Source organism: Meriones unguiculatus, chromosome 2 (genome assembly GCF_030254825.1).
Source record: "Meriones unguiculatus strain TT.TT164.6M chromosome 2, Bangor_MerUng_6.1, whole genome shotgun sequence".
In the NCBI taxonomy this organism is placed as follows: domain Eukaryota; kingdom Metazoa; phylum Chordata; class Mammalia; order Rodentia; family Muridae; genus Meriones; species Meriones unguiculatus.
In genome coordinates this window covers 103,926,606-103,940,483 of record NC_083350.1, presented here as the reverse complement: position 1 = coordinate 103,940,483, position 13,878 = coordinate 103,926,606, and the positions used below count along the sequence as shown (strand labels likewise).

General features: G+C 42.8%; 1 protein-coding gene across 1 annotated transcript in view; it reads left to right on the top strand.

The window, feature by feature from the left end:
• The window catches only part of Plekhg7 (pleckstrin homology and RhoGEF domain containing G7), a 36,622-nt gene that overhangs the window by 13,824 nt on the left and 8,920 nt on the right, over positions 1-13,878 (top strand). Inside the window, 8 exon segments of the mRNA XM_060378623.1 lie at positions 2,250-2,327; positions 3,919-4,052; positions 7,013-7,033; positions 8,208-8,245; positions 8,247-8,288; positions 10,517-10,617; positions 12,023-12,135; positions 12,531-12,624. Coding sequence (XP_060234606.1) covers positions 2,250-2,327; positions 3,919-4,052; positions 7,013-7,033; positions 8,208-8,245; positions 8,247-8,288; positions 10,517-10,617; positions 12,023-12,135; positions 12,531-12,624 — 621 coding nt within the window.

The following is a 13,878-nucleotide window of genomic DNA, read 5'->3' as shown; positions in this document are numbered from 1 at the left end:
GATTATGCTATTATACAAATAGGAAATTGCTGTAGGTGCTATTTCTTAACTCTATTTTATTTGGGGTTCCTTAATGCCTCTACCTCCCTTCCAATTCCCTGACCCTAGGTAGGAGTAAAAGAAGGTTAAAAGGGACAGGGGAGGTAGACCTCTTTAGACTTAGTTCCTGCTGATTAGGGTTGCGAGGTTCTTTGGATCAATAACAGTCTCGTAGTCAGGATATCTAGCAGTCTAGGTAACCAGAAAACCAGCAAATTCAGCAGCTTCTCTTCTCAGAGAAGCATTGTTTTCTCTCTCTCTCTCTCTCTCTCTCTCTCTCTCTCTCTCTCTCTCTCTCTGTTCTGGAATTTATATCCTCTCAGAGTCCTCAAGATTAAACTAGCCGCAGCTGGCAAAGACGATACTCCCCTCTGAGCCACATGAGGAGATTATCAGCTGTGGACAAACTAAGGCAGTTCCATATCCCACACTTGGGATTAAAACATAAATCTGCTTACATAACATAATTGAGTTTTTAAAGAAACCAAAACTTCCACTGCACATTGCTTCTGGTCACACGTGTCCTTACTTAGGTATGTCATAATTTAAGTGCATGGACTCATACATTCTCGCCATAGTTTTTCAATCACCACAAAAGTTCACATTCAGCCTTAATCTTCTGGTTCACTCCACTTGTGTGTCACCACTGCCTACTGCAAGGTCAATACCACTTTACTCTTAGATGTTGAACTCAAACCCCAGAATCAACGTTCCTTCTTCCTCTGTGTCTTTGCAAATGTCCAGAGAATTCTTCCCATTACCTCTCCTAACCAAAACCATCACTGTGGAAGCAGCAGGCACTAGTTGGGTCTGTGACTTTAAAAGTTAATGTGATCCCTGGGGACATCTGTCCTTCTTCTTCCTGGAACATCCACCTTTCAGATGAGGAGGTTGATCAACCAGCGGAGGCCACAGTGGGCACACTTCAGGTTGCAAATTTGGCGCACATTTTCCTCCCAAACTTCTGCGCTGCCTCCACTGTCTTATTCTCTTCTCCAGCTGGCTGCTGATTATTTTCCTCACAGTATGCAGTCGCTGTGATTTCAGTCATAAACAAAAGGCCTAAGTCCCAAGTTCTGTAGGAGGTCCCCAACTGGCTCCAAGATTCCTTTGTTATTGTGAAGGCTGCTGTCACAATAGGCTTCCTCTGTGAGTCCTTCAATCCCACCAGGGAGGCCCAGAACAACCCCTCTGCACACTGGAGACTGTTAAAGGATCCTCTCCTCAGAGGACCCCTTACCCGTGACAGAAGATGGTCTGGGAATTTCTGTTTATCTTCACAACAGTGATTAACTTGCTCCAAACCATTCAGATCTATGTCAGTGTCGTGTGCCCTGAAAACAACAGAACAAGTTGGGCTATTATGATAAACATTCAACTGAAATATTGCCAAGGCGATTTGCAAAGCTTTCCACACTGTTATTTGATGGCTCCTTCCTGGAACAGTTGGTAATATGTACTCTTTAAGTGGGTAGTTCAGACTGTTGCAATAGAATACTAAATACATTTGTAAACTACTAACAATATGTTGTTTAAAGAGCAAATTACAGAAGGCCATATAAATATAGTATTTAAAAATTATGAATTATGTCAGAAAAACGTGTCAATGATTAAAGGGCTGGGATATTCAAGTTTTGCTGTATTTCTTTCTTGCTTCTCACATTTTCTGCAATAATTGTATATTATCCAGCAATCAGATATCTTAAAGATTTTTTAAAAAGATATGCTACAGGTTTATGTATATGTGTGTGGATACATATTTGTGAGTACAAGTACTTACAGGCCAGAGACACCTGGTCACCCGGGAATCACAGGTGGTTGTAAACGATTTGGCATTCAATGCTGGATTAAACTCGGGTTCTCTGCAAGAGCAGTCCATAATGTTAACTGTTGAGTCATCTCTCCAGACCCAAATCAAAAACCTTAAACAAGTATTATTAATTACAATAACAATAAGTGGTAGTCCTATACTTGGTTTTCTTTCATGAGTAAAATGGAAGATTCACAGTACACATTTTCACCAGCTTCTGCCTTCCAGCTATCGCACTTTGAGGTTCTACGTGTGAGACTATAGTTTCAGAGATGGCTGGGAACTGTTTGTGGCTTCAAGTGCCAGGTCTGTTAGAGGTTCAGTTCATTCTGGTGGAAGCCAGAGATGAACAGAAGATGAACGCTCAAGAATTCGTGTCTGAAAATCCTGTTTCTAACAGTCTTTAAGCAGAGCAAAGACAGACAGAACCAGCACATGTCTGGCTTGGAGAGTGGCCTGTCTTCTCTCATTATTACAGGCTAGCTATGAACTCTACAGCCTTGAGTTACTTTCCTTTTTCTACCTCTGCTTTACTTAATTAACAACAACAACAACAAAACAAAAAAGTGTGTGTGTGTGTGTGTGTGTGTGTGTGGGTGTGGGTGTGGGTGTGGGTGGGTGGATGGGTTGGTGGGTGCTGAAGAGATGGCTCAGTGGTTAAAAGCACTGGCTGTTCTTCCAGAGGACCTGGGTTCAATTCCCAACACCCACATGGTGGCTTACAACTGTCTGTAACTTCAGTTTCAGAGATTCTGACTCCTCACAAATACATACACGCACAGAAACACACACACACACACACACACACACACACACACAGGCAAAAAAATAGCAATGAACATAAAATTTAAAAAATAATAAAAATTTTAAAATGTGGTCACTGTTGTCAGATTCTTGCTTTACTGATTCTGATAGCCAAGAGCAGGAGAGGAGCCCAGGCCTGGCAGGACATAGGGGTCAGGGGAAAGGTGCCCTGTCTGAAGTGTGGTTCTCCTTCTTCCTGGGGGGTTGTTGGCCCCTATCCCACAAAGGCAGGAGGAGCAGAAGTTGAGGCTCAGAGCTTAGAAGGCCAAGTTGTACAACAGAGAGGAACCACTTCAAGGAGCTAAATCAACTTTAATTCCAGAGAACAAAGGCTATATTCCCCTTTGGGAGTCGGGGGTGTGTGTGCCCAGGATAGGTGCATAATTGGTTAGAACTACAAGCATGTTTGATTTGCATTAAATAGCAAGTTTCTCTCACACGAACCAGAGCACAGTACCTAATTTTCCTATAGGTGCAGGGAAGGGAGAGCTGACAGGGAGCTGTGTCAAATGTGGTTAGGGGCATCTGTGTCTAAAGACACTCTTCAGATGAAGTCATGCAGAGAGTAGGAGGCCTTGCTGGGGAGAGGAAGTCCTGCACCTTAATGCCAAGCTCAGAATGGCTATCCGGACTGTGAGGACTGCAACCTCAAACAGCAGGGTCCTTCCAACACTGAAGAGTTACAGACATGTCAGGTCACAGGATGGCATTTTGCTTAATCACAGCGCACATCTAGGACAGCTCAGAAGATGAGATGGTCTGGTGACAACAGTCATTTATCTTTCTGTAAGTCCCTTTCTCAGAACTTACTGCATTGGTAATCAATGTATGACTGTGTCTGTGACTGCTGTTTGCCTCTCTGGGCCTTGATCTTTAGTTTGAGAAGTAAACTGTTAGGGGCAAAAGACTTTGACATTGTTCTTCAAGTTCTACATGTCTATCATGGTTTTCGAGCATTTAATTTCAACAAGCCTTGCCAGTGAGATCAGATCTCTTGCTAGGTTTAAGTTCTTTAAAGCTTGAAACGAAGTGTAGAGCACTCACAAAATCGTAAGCATAATTCCAAACATCAGCCCAAGTTCTTTTCCTGATACACTCAAAGGCTTTGCATCAGTAAGGAGTAGCGGTCATCCTCCAGCCTCAGGGAGAAGCTATGGGTGTGGGTAACATGAGGAGGTCCTGCCTACAGGGACTAGAAACCTGCAGAATGACTCACTGCACTGTCAGCCAAAGCCAACAGCAGATAGGACAACTGCCCTGTGCAGGGCAAGACCTGGAAGAAGTGAAGTCATGGAAATCCAGCAGAAACCACCCCCCTACCCCCAATCAGAAGGCATTGAGAAAGCAGCAAGAAACCATGTGGAAATTTTTCACTAGTGAATGCACTTATTTTTGGGCAGCTTATGGGTTCTTAAAGTGGTAGTGTTGTTTTTAATTTAATTGTAGTTTATGGAGAATATGAATAGAGTTCCTTAGGACCTTGATTTTTCTCTTCCATGCAAACAAAAGGAAATTGAGAGACCTATGCTCGTTCAAAGCTTATGGAGGAAATTTAGTGATTATTTTTTATTTAGGCAACAAACTCTGTTGTTTATTTGCCTGTCTGTCTGAGGCAGGGCTTCACTCTGTAGGATTGGTTGGCCTTTAACTCTGGAGCCTCAGGCCTCAGGCTCCTGAGTGCTAAGATTACTCATGCCCAGTTCCCAGTTCTTTTCTTTAAACAGCCTCCCAGAATTGGCTAGAACCCTTGGCTTCCTGGCTGCTATGTGCTTCTCTTCTCTCCCATTCTCTCCTGTGGTGACACATTCCTGGACCAAGGAGCTCACAGCCACCATCATGGAAATACAACATCCTCCCTCTGATTCCTCTCTGCTTTTGCTTCTGTATGAATAGTACTTCAGCTATAGGGTCTCAGGCACAGATTTCTGGCACAATGTCACATACTGTATGGAGTGATCAGATGACACGGGACAGGCACAATGTTGTGTAGAAATAAGGCTTGGGGGTTTGGCCAGGGCTGCAAACTCTGGAGAGGAGGAAATGAACTTCTCAGAAGATGCATACAGCAACAGAGAGAAGGGAGCCACTTCCTCAGGACTACACTGTTGTGGAATATGGATATTAGACTCTAGAGGGCTTCTCTCCCCCAACTACTTCCTAAATAATTGACACGGAGGGACTATGATTTATTTATAGGTTTTAAAGCACCATAACTGGGCAGATATCAACCCTCTAAGCTATTTTGCTATTTCCCAGCTACATGCCCCAAGTTACTTGCCATAATTGCTCCTGCCTTTGCTGCTTCCATTTAGTCAGGCCAGACCTCATGGTCACGTGCTCATGGTCCATCCTGCTCCATGACAACTTCCTTCCCTCTGGCTTCCTCTTCTCCTGATACATCTTCTGCTTCCCTCTCTCTCTCTCTCCTTGAGACCCCAAGGTTCCTTTGAGACTCCAAGCCCAGCACCTAAACTCTGCCTACTTCTTTTCTGCCCAGCTATAGACTGTCAGCTACTTTATTTAACCAGTCAGAGAATGTTGGCGAGCAAAGTTTACACAATGTCACTTTGTGCTCATCTGGATGGCAACCATATCTTGGCGATCAGTATTTAGCATTAGAATACAAAATGCCAGACCAATTGCCAATACTCCAGAGTAGTCTGGGCCACGTGGTATCCTCATTTCCCTCTGTCTGTAGTGCTTTTAAACTCCAAGGACTTCCAGGATTTAAAATATAATTAAAAAAAAAAAATCAGTTAGGTAAACCTCTGTTCAAGCCCTGCAGCTAACTCTGACTTAAGGAACTTACAGGCCTCCCTGTTTAAAGTTGGTTTTAAAAAGCTTTTTTTTTGTAATGGTCTTTGTCTCTTTCATGCTGCTATAATGGGATATCACAATGAGTATATATAAAGGAAATAAATTTATTTGGCTCATGATTCTGGAGGCTGAGAATTCCAAGATAGAGGGTCTTCATCAGGCAAGCATCTTCTTGATATATTCCAACAAAGCAGGTGGTATTTCATGGAGAGGTCAGATAAGAAATCAAGAGAGAAGCAATCTCACTTTTTGTTTTAGATTTATTGTTTAAATGTACATTTGAGTGTGTATGTGTGTGCAAATGCATGCCTATGTATATACCACATGTGTGCATGTCCTGTGAAGTATAGAAGAGGGTGTCAGAGTCCCTGAAATTAAAGATACAGGTGATTGTGAGCCTGCTGGTAACTGAACCCAGGTCCTTTGCAAGAGCAGCAAGTGCTCTTAAACTGCTGAGCCATCCCTCCAGCCTTCAATCTTGCTTTTCTAATCTCACCTTTGTTGTTGTTGTTGTTTGTTTTCTCTTGCTGTTTGTTTTGAGACAATGTCTTATTATATAACACTGCCTTACCCAGCACCCCCTTTGTAAACCAGTCTGGCCTCAAACTTAGAAAAATTGAATTTATTTTCATATGTTCTAGTTGATTTAAGTCCATGTCTTAGTTTGGGTTTTATTGCTGTGAAGAGACACCATGACTAGGGCAACTCTTATCAAAGAAAACATTTAATTGGAGCTGTTTTATAGTTTCCGGGGTGTGGTCGATTATCATCATGGTGGGAAGCATGGCAGCATGCAGGCAGACATGGTCTTGGAGAAGGAGCTGAGAGTTCTACATCTTGATCCCCAGACAGCAGGAAGAAATAGTGATGCACACTGAGCATTGGAGACCCCAAAGCCAGGCCCCACGGTGATACACTTCTTCCAACAAGGCCACACCTCCTAATCGTGCCAGTCCCCATGGGCCAAGCATTCAAACACATGAGTCTATGGGGGCCATGCCTGTTCAAAGCACCACAGCACATATGTACTTCTGTTTTGGTCCCAGGTGGGATGTGGGACTGACTCAGATGGTTCACAGCAGTAGACTATTTGCCTTATGCCAGCTCTGACAGGAGCTCCTTGCCAGCTGCAGATAGTTTAAATCTGAGGACTCTGGAAAGAGAATAAATGCCAGAGCCCAGAGAGTGTGGGAACCAGAGAAAGAACAAGGCTGTTCCTACTTGCTGTTGTGAGAGAGGAAGTTGAGATCTCCCTAAAATGAGGACTGGACTGGCTCCAAGGAATCTGATGACCCTGACCAGCAGGAAGCAACCAAGAAAGAACTGTGTCCTCTCTCCCATTAGGCCTTTCTCTCTTCTACCTGGTGTTGGGGTATTGGAAGGGGTTGGGGTAGAGTAGGGAGAAAAAGACAAAAGAAACATAAACAAGAGTTTCAAAAACTAACACCAACATACTTCCCTTTGCACAAACAATGTGAGTTTTCTAGAGTTGCTTGTGAATTGAAAACTCATAATTCAAATTGTAAAATAACTATGCTGGAGAACTTGATATCTTTAAAAATGGCAAATATTTCTATAAAGGAAGACAGTTATGGTGATAAGAGCATCTATTCTAAATTGTTGCAGGGGAGTTGTAATTACAAGCCTGCAGGGTTTGCAGCTTTGTTTTACTGTTGCTCTTTTGTCTGTGGTCATTGCTGTTGTTTTACAACAAGCTGTTTGATGTGCTTGGATACTATAGATTCCTGCACACCAGTGCTACCTTCCAGCTTTGGGAAGCTCCGAGGCAGTAGTTCTCAGCACAGGGCCTTTAGAGCAGCTGCATCTGAACCTCTGGGAACTTCTAAGACTGGCATCCCAGACCCCATCCTGGACCTACTGAAAGAGCAGCTCCAGGGTAGGAGTTGGTAGTAGGAGTAGGAGTTAGTAGGAGTTGGTTTAACAGGCCTCCAGGCAATTCTGAGGCCTGTTCAAGACCTGTCTGCTCTGTGCACTCAGTCCATACTGTGGGGATGGGAAGAGGAGAAAGCTTGACTCTTGAAGTCCAGTCTTTTCATACCTTGACTTCTGGGAGGAGTCGGCCCCCTTGTTCGTTTTTCACAGTTGGTTACTACTCTCTTCAGTTCATAGATTGAGGAGCAGGAGGCCCAGTGAGGATGGTAGTTTTCTTAATTCACAGTCTAGCTCCCATGATGTGTGAAAGCAATGACACCAAGCCCAACAGCCAAGACTCCCTTCTGCCTTCATGACTTGTGAACACCTTTACACACAACACAACACATGAGCACTTATAAGTTATTAACTTACTAACTCTTTGTTTGAAACTCTCTAGAGGTAAAGGGCTCGGGGGATCTTGGCAGAGGAAGGCAGAAATGAGAACACAGCACGAGTGCTATTTTGTTCTCAAGTTAGTGCAGTTGGCAGACAAGAACCGTTGGGATTTCTCTGGCACCTGGAAGCACAGAAGTCACATTTAGAAGGAATATTTGAGAGAAATGCTGTTAGGATTCACATAAGCGGCAGCCACCTCATGCTGAGGAGTTCATTTCCAGTGTGTGTTATGAAGCTTAAATGCCACAAATATAATAAGTAAGATGCTTAGACCCCGGGAATGCTGATTCCTATGTTGTCTGGTAAAATTATTCCCAGAAGGTTTATGTTTAATATTTTTGCAAAGGGCAAGCTTCAATATTTAAAACCAAAACTAATGTGCATTTGTTGTGTTTTTTTAAAAAAGATTTTTATAAATACACTAAAATGCCTGTAAATTCATGACATTGGATGTGGAGTTTTGGAGGCTGTTTGCAAACCTTGAGGAGTTTTAATTCAGGTAAGCCAAAGTCAGCTGATACGACAGTAATGTGTCAAAAAGTCATTAGGCAAGCACAGACCTTCATGGGGTTGGAAACTAGGCTAGTTTACATAACATGACTCATCTTAAAATAAAGTAAAATAAAACAATAACTAAAAACAAAACAAAAACTGAGCTGGGCGTGGTGGCCCACACCTTTAATCCCAGCACTTGAGAGGCAGAGGCAGGTGGATCTCTGTGAGGTTGGCCTGGTCTACAAAGTGAGTCCAAGACAGCCAAGGCTACAGAAAAACCCTGTCTTGAAACATCAAAAACAAAACAAAACAAGCAACCAACCAACCAAACAAACAAACCAAAAGCTGGGCTGGGCTAACTGGTAGGCCATTGGCCTAATATGCATGAGGCCTTAGGATGGACCTCAGACAGCATTAAAAAAGAAGAGAAATCATTCTTTGGTGGTGGTGGGGAGCTTAGAAAAAAATTAACATTATAGAGGAAGTAAGACATCTTTGTATTCTACTCAGAGATAGATTTGAAATAAGAACCTTCTGCTGGAGGCAGGTTTGCAGCTTATCTCATCACTTTCAGCTCTTGATAGTCCAGACAGTGGCATTGTCATTATCATAAAGCCTCTTCTGTCTCAGTGCTATGTAAAATTGTTCTCCACCACTTCTGATTGGTTAATGAAGAGCTGAACAGCCAGTAGCTGGGCAGAAGAGGATAAAGCCCAGGGGAGGGGGCACTAGGGAGTCACTATGAGAGTCACCATGAGGACATGGATGAACAAGGAGGTGCCAGAGTGAGAATAAGATGGCAGATGATGGACCACATGGCTGGGGAGCAGGCCAGGCCAGCATAGTTGGTTTAGGATACATCAATATTTGCCCAGCTATGGTGCCTGAAGCAATTAATAAATATAATAGGTGTTATATGTGAGGAATTGCACACCATGCAACAGGTCTGGTACAAGGTTTATTTGGGGGGGAAGGAAAGAGCAAGGAGTTAGTGCCTGAGTGAGCCATGAGGGCAGAGAGAGAAAAGGCAGAAAGATGGAGAGACAGACAGACAGACAGACAGAGACAGGGGAGTGAGGTGACTGGGCGGGTCATTTTTACTGGAATTGCCAGGCCCCCTCAGTCACCTGTTACACTAACTTTAGGTCTACGTGTCATTGTTAGGGAGCTAGGACAGGAACAGGAAAAAACCCTAGTTTTACAACCTCTGGATTGGGTATGTCTACTTGACTTCCTTTGTTACTCTGATTCCTGGGAAGTTTCTGCTCTAACCTTCTCATACAGAAATCACCTCTTTCCCTGCTAATCAATGTTTTCAAGAATAACCTGCAAATTCTGTTACCCTGTTGTTGCATCTCCTGTACTTTTAAAACTTACATTTTTACTTCCTTGTTTGGGAGAAGATGTCCGCATTCCACGGTCCCGCGTGTGGAGGCCAAAGGACAATTTTCAGGAGTCATTTCTCTCTCCACCGCGTGGACCCGGGATTGGATCCCTGTCATCTGGGGGCTGGTGACAGGCTGGACTCCGGTCATCGGGTTCGGCAACAGTCGCGATGATGCTCTAAGGCATCACAGGCTTCGGGTTTTTATTAACACAAAGCCCTGCATTTGTGGAGAAATCATTTCCAAGTCTGTTTTCGATTTCAAGCAGTTTTTGTAGCAAACCGTTTCAAGTGTGCCAATTACGTGGTTCAGTGCTTCTTTTAGAAAAAGGTGCCAGGCTCAGAAAGACTCAAAACTTTCAAACCCACCAACACTCTTGACAATACCTCAGCAGATGGAATGAAGAGAAAAGGAGGACAATGTGCAGCCCTGGTTTATGAACACTATTTATTCTCAGGGAGCTATCGGCACCTCCTCCCTCATTGCCTTTACTGTGATCTTTATAACCCAGTCTCTATCTGTTCTCATTTGACAGTGAATTAAAACACACACACACATACACTTTGAGCTTTACTGAGCACTTACTAAGTGCTACCTGTGAGGATGATACACAACGTACAAACTTAGGCCAGACCCCTCCCTTGAGGAATACAGTCTTTCCTGTGGAGTCTGCAGACTGAGACTAATGATTATATGATCAAATTGAGATAAGACCTTTAGGTAAAACAGGAATGAAGTTACCATGATATCTAAAACAGAACCTTTCTCTGTGGGGTGGGAAGAGGCACACTGACTGCTGGCATAGGCTTTCTGGTAAAATGATTGGGACCGGAAGGTATGAAGAAGAGGAGGAGCTAACAAGGCCCACCTACACCGGAAACCAGGAAAGGGAGGAGCTTACAAGGCCCACAAATGAAGAAAACCATGAAGAAAATGGTGAGGTTCCATGCTGTCACAGATGTACAAAGATAATTTATGAAAACTTCCCCGAGATTTAAGCGGTTCTGCAACATTTCTTACTGCACATCAAAATATGGGTAGGACAGAAATTAATGTTTATGTTCTTTCGCAAACTTAAAATCAAAACAGCCACTCACTTGAGGGGATTATTTTCTCTTTTCCAGTTTCTAATTAAAATTTCAAAATTATCTGAGAACTTGTGATTGACTTTTATCATTTTAATAAAAAAAAACAAATTTAATTAAACTTTTAGAAATGCAATAAAGTTGATTGTTATTGTTCATTTGGTCAGGTGTGAGGGGCAGATAAAAGAGAGTTCTCAGGAGATTGCTCAATGAAAGATCCTCATTGTTGTAGGGTAAGCTCTGGGTGGCCTACTTTAAGTCCATGGCCTTAAAGGGGACTGACTCATTCCGAAGGCTTCCATTGCCCATGGGATTCTACAGATCGATGGTTTACACCTGTGTTTTCCTGAATCAAACCTCAAAGCCACATTCTGTTAGAAAGTTTTGGAAAATTACTGGAAAGTTTGAGTTCTTGCCAAAAAGAGCTCATCACCTTCATCATAAAGGGAATGAGTCTTCAAGGCTAGGAAAGAATGTTATATTTGTCTCTCTTAGTCCATTTTTTTAAAAATTCCCCCTTCAAGCTGTTTGTGTTGTGGAATATAAAGACACCAATAAAGTGCTATTGGTATCGCTTTTCTCCAAAGAAGCTGGTTTTATCTCAGTAAGTTTCCTAAGAAATGTAAGCAACAAGCTAATGAACTTAAATTATGATTTGTCTCTGGGGGCAGGCAGTACTTCTAAATAATGACTGTGCATGTGTGTTAAAATTTATGTCCTGACATTACATGCATTTAAAATATACACTGGGTACGTCTTGTCCTTCGGGGGATCTTGAAAGAAAAATGAAGTGGCTTAACTGTTGGCATTATTTTTTTTTAACACTACTTTATTTGGTTACTTACATGTGCCCCCTTCTTTACCCCAATCCCTTCCAATACCCCAAAACCAGGTAGGAGCGACAGAAGGTTAGTGGGGAGAGGCGGCATCTAGACCTTTTTAGACGACTTCCTGTTGAGTTCCTTAGGGCAAGTCCAATCTTCGGGTATCTCCAATTTTTTCTTATTGTCTGGTTTCTCACTTGCAAATCAGAAACAGCAGGAGCAGAAAACTGCAGGAACAATCATGCTTCCTCCCTTGGGGCTCTGTTTTTTTTATCCCTTCTCTGGAGTCCCCAAAATTAAACTCTCTTCAGCTGGCAGAATTACACCCCTGCCAGAACACTCATGAGGCTGTGGACAATTCTGAAGCGGCCCCATATCTCACACTTGGGATTAAAACAAAAACATGTTTACATGACATAACTGGGTTTTTTTAAACCACCAAAAATCTTACTACACTTGACAATTTCCAAAAATTTAGACATCTACAGGAGATTATAGTATGAGCTCCACTTTGGGGCAAGGATAAAAGGTTTTTCATTCCAGAGGTACAGAAAGGATCAGTTTCCTGTCCTTCCAAAGTCTGTCGTGTAGGGGGGAATACAATAGGCTTTGAAAGTCCTCAGCTGTCTACCTGAACAGTCGAGTTTAACCCATCAAAGTTAATGTCTAGAGGCATTAGATGTAGAGACAGTGATGTCATCATGCAGTTCTTGGGAGGGACCTTCTGAGAGGTTCCCATTCTTCCCCATTCCCATGTCCACCTACCAGAATATCCAAGTATCTTGGACCTTGTTAGTAAATTCCAGTGTAGAGTTCACTGGCCCAGCTCTTGAACATGTTCATTTCCTTTGAAAGCAATCTGAGCAATCTCATTTTCTAAATATGTATTTCCTGAAAACAAACAAACAAACAACTTTTATTTTCTCCCTTGTTTTGCCAGGGGTTGAAGCACATTATTAAAGAACACCCAACAGAAAACCTCTTGTCATCAACTAATGAGCACCTTATCTATGAAGAAAAATTAACTCTCCCAGGTAAATAAATAGCTTTATTTGTTTTGTTTTTCAAGACAGAGTTTCTTTGTTTAGTCTTACCTGTCCTGAACTTGATTTGTAGACCAGGCTGGCTTCGAACTCATAGAGATCCACCTGCCTCTGCCTCCCCGAGTGCTAGGATGGTGTGTGCCACTGCACCTGGCTATACAAATGGCTTATTTTAAAACCTAACATCTTTTTGCTTAGGCTGTAAGTTAGTGGGCGAGAGAAATTGTACCTACACCTGTTCCAAAGTGGTGGAGGGCATGAATCAGACAGAATCCAGATGGAAAAGACCTCTCACTGTAGTAGCGAAGTAGCGCACTCTACTTTGCCCTGTAAAGCAAGACCATTACATTTAGTTTGTTAAATCATTGCCGAAGAAAATGACATTCATAAAGAACTCACCTCAAGGTGTGACATGTAGTAAGTGACACAGACAATCAAGCTACTGAGGGTTTGTTGAGGATCCATTAAATACCACACACTGGACTGAGTAGAAACCCTGAAAAATATAAAATAATGAGTCTATGTGATCCTTTTCCACTAGTAGGGAAGTCCTAATTATCAGACCACAGTCTGAGTTCACTAGAGTCTTTACTCTAGAATGCCTGGCAAAGGCTTCAAGCTAAAACATGGGCTGAGGTGAATTTTGAGTACTAGAAAGCATGGGGATAGTAGAAAGACAAAAAAGAAGACAGGGAGATGAGGAATGCAGCAGGAGATGCTAGGCAGATGCGAACTAAGAACTATCGACGGACTATCGACACGCCAGCTGCTCAAGTAATGATACGGGGCCCTTTTATTAATATATGAAAACTTAGGCTTGTTTCCAACCAGCTCATATAACTTAAATTAATCTGTTTATACCAATCTCCATTCTGCCAAGTGGCTCAGTAGGGGCACATATTTCTTCCACCACCTCCAGCTAGCGATTTCTGCCTCAGAGTTTCCCCCAGAGTTCTCATGTCTGCCCGGAAGTCCCTACTCTCCTCTCATGCCTAGCTATTGGCCATTCAGCTCTTTATTAAACCAATCAGAAAGTGCCTTAGGCAGGCAAGGAAGGACAGAGACACTTCTTCACAGTGTACAATAAAATTATCCCAATGAAGAGCAGACTCTTAACAGAAGGCCTTAAACAGGAATCCACAGTTCATGCCCAGCCCACTCACACTTCAGCCTTTCTTCTGGCCTAACCTCGTGCCTGTCACAGGGCCCATCCCCGCTTCTGTGGTCTCTCTTGGTTGTGAGAAT